At 44.1% G+C, this 1,527-nt stretch overlaps 1 protein-coding gene across 1 annotated transcript; it reads left to right on the top strand.

The window, feature by feature from the left end:
* LOC106012002 (UDP-glucuronosyltransferase 2C1-like) lies at positions 1 to 1,517 on the top strand. Its single transcript, XM_013083515.2, has one exon. It carries the CDS (start codon positions 494 to 496, stop codon positions 1,025 to 1,027), a length of 534 nt encoding a protein of 177 aa, XP_012938969.1. The 5' UTR covers positions 1 to 493; the 3' UTR covers positions 1,028 to 1,517.
* Positions 1,518 to 1,527: the final 10 nt, after the last annotated feature.

Raw genomic sequence — 1,527 nt, 5'->3', positions numbered from 1 at the left:
TTTGTCAGCCAAACAGCTGATTGTGAAATTAAAAGAAATTAAGCCGGATATGTTTGTTTTGATAAGCAGCCTGTGCTTAGGGATTTTGTCATTTTTCCTTACATGCTGAATGTTCCTTTTTCGTTTTTGTGTTATTTTCACGATTATGTTGGACAAAGGGTCACCATCAATCTGTCAGCCTCCCCTTTACAACTCAATGGTGATTTTCTAGAGGAAGGTATGACTTTCTTCCAACGTTTTAAGAATAGCATGTTTCACTTAGCGCGTTTATTTCTCCACGAGTACGTATCAAGTGACAAACTCGTTGCAAAGTTCGCACCTCACCGACCCAGAATATCTACCAAGGAGATCATGTCCCAGGCGGAACCCAGGCGGAAATTTTCATCGTTGAGAGCGACCCTATTATGGATTTCGCTCGTCCGCAGCTGCCAAATATCAAATTCGTGGGAAGCACAGCGGGGAATCCCCCGAAAGAACTCAAATAGCCGTTCAAATGCTTCATGGAGAAATCTGTGAACGACGTTGTCGTGGTTACGTTCTAGAGATACCGGACTACATTTCCTCCAAGATGGTGTCGGCGTTCCTGAAGCTGAAACAGAACCTGGTTTGGAGAGTGAAACTCCAGTCTCCGGATCCGGGTAAGATTCTCACTTCTTCCTGGGTACCACAAAATGACATCCTAGGGCACAAGAACACCAAGCTCTTCGTCTTCCGCTGTGGTATGAACGGGCAGTACGAGGGAATGTACCACGCCGTTACAACTTTTTGCCTGCCTTTTGAGAATGACATGCCGTACAATGCTCAAAGGGGTGTGGCCAAAGGTTTTGGTCTAAAGGCCGACATCCGTGAGGTCACAGACATACAGCTTCTGACGCTGCTGGAGAATAACAAGTATAAGAAAAATATACAAAAAGCCTCGAATCTATACAAAGAACTGTATAGCTTCCGAAACCTTCTCTGTCGAACAAGTCTCTCCGGATTGCGTCGTGGAATGTTCGCACCATGTCTGAAAGAGACGGCATTCTGATTGGATCGCGTGATAAAGTATGGTGGCGCCTACATGAGGTCAGCAGGTCAAAATATGCCCACGTACCAGTTTCTGGCCCTAGACATTCTGGCGTTTGTAGCGGTTGTGAAAGTTGTTGTTGTGTTGGTGTACAAGACCTGGAGCTGTTGTTGTGGCCTGTGTTGTGGCAAGAAGAGGAAATCAAAGAGTGATTAGTGAGGATGTACCTGCGTGTACGAGGGATGTTCATAAAGTCTTCATTCTGACCATGAAAAGGCAAACTAGAAACTTGAAATATGACAGTCGCAATGCTACTTTTCTACACAGACACCCTACAAATTGACGCAATTATGCCTTCTATGTTCGATCTTAAAAAGTCATTGGGCATAATATGACGTCGGATGGGTCTCAAACCATACCACCTTTGCAGACGGGGCACATTTGTCGCAATAAAAATACTGTCCTTTGTATGTATGTATGTATGTATGTATGTATGTATGTATGTATGTATGTATGTATGT

The sequence above is a fragment of the Aplysia californica genome, unplaced genomic scaffold, assembly GCF_000002075.1.
Source record: "Aplysia californica isolate F4 #8 unplaced genomic scaffold, AplCal3.0 scaffold00238, whole genome shotgun sequence".
In the NCBI taxonomy this organism is placed as follows: Eukaryota; Metazoa; Mollusca; class Gastropoda; order Aplysiida; family Aplysiidae; genus Aplysia; species Aplysia californica.
The sequence above is the reverse complement of the archived record's forward strand: the minus strand, read 5'-3'. Positions and strand labels throughout refer to the sequence as shown.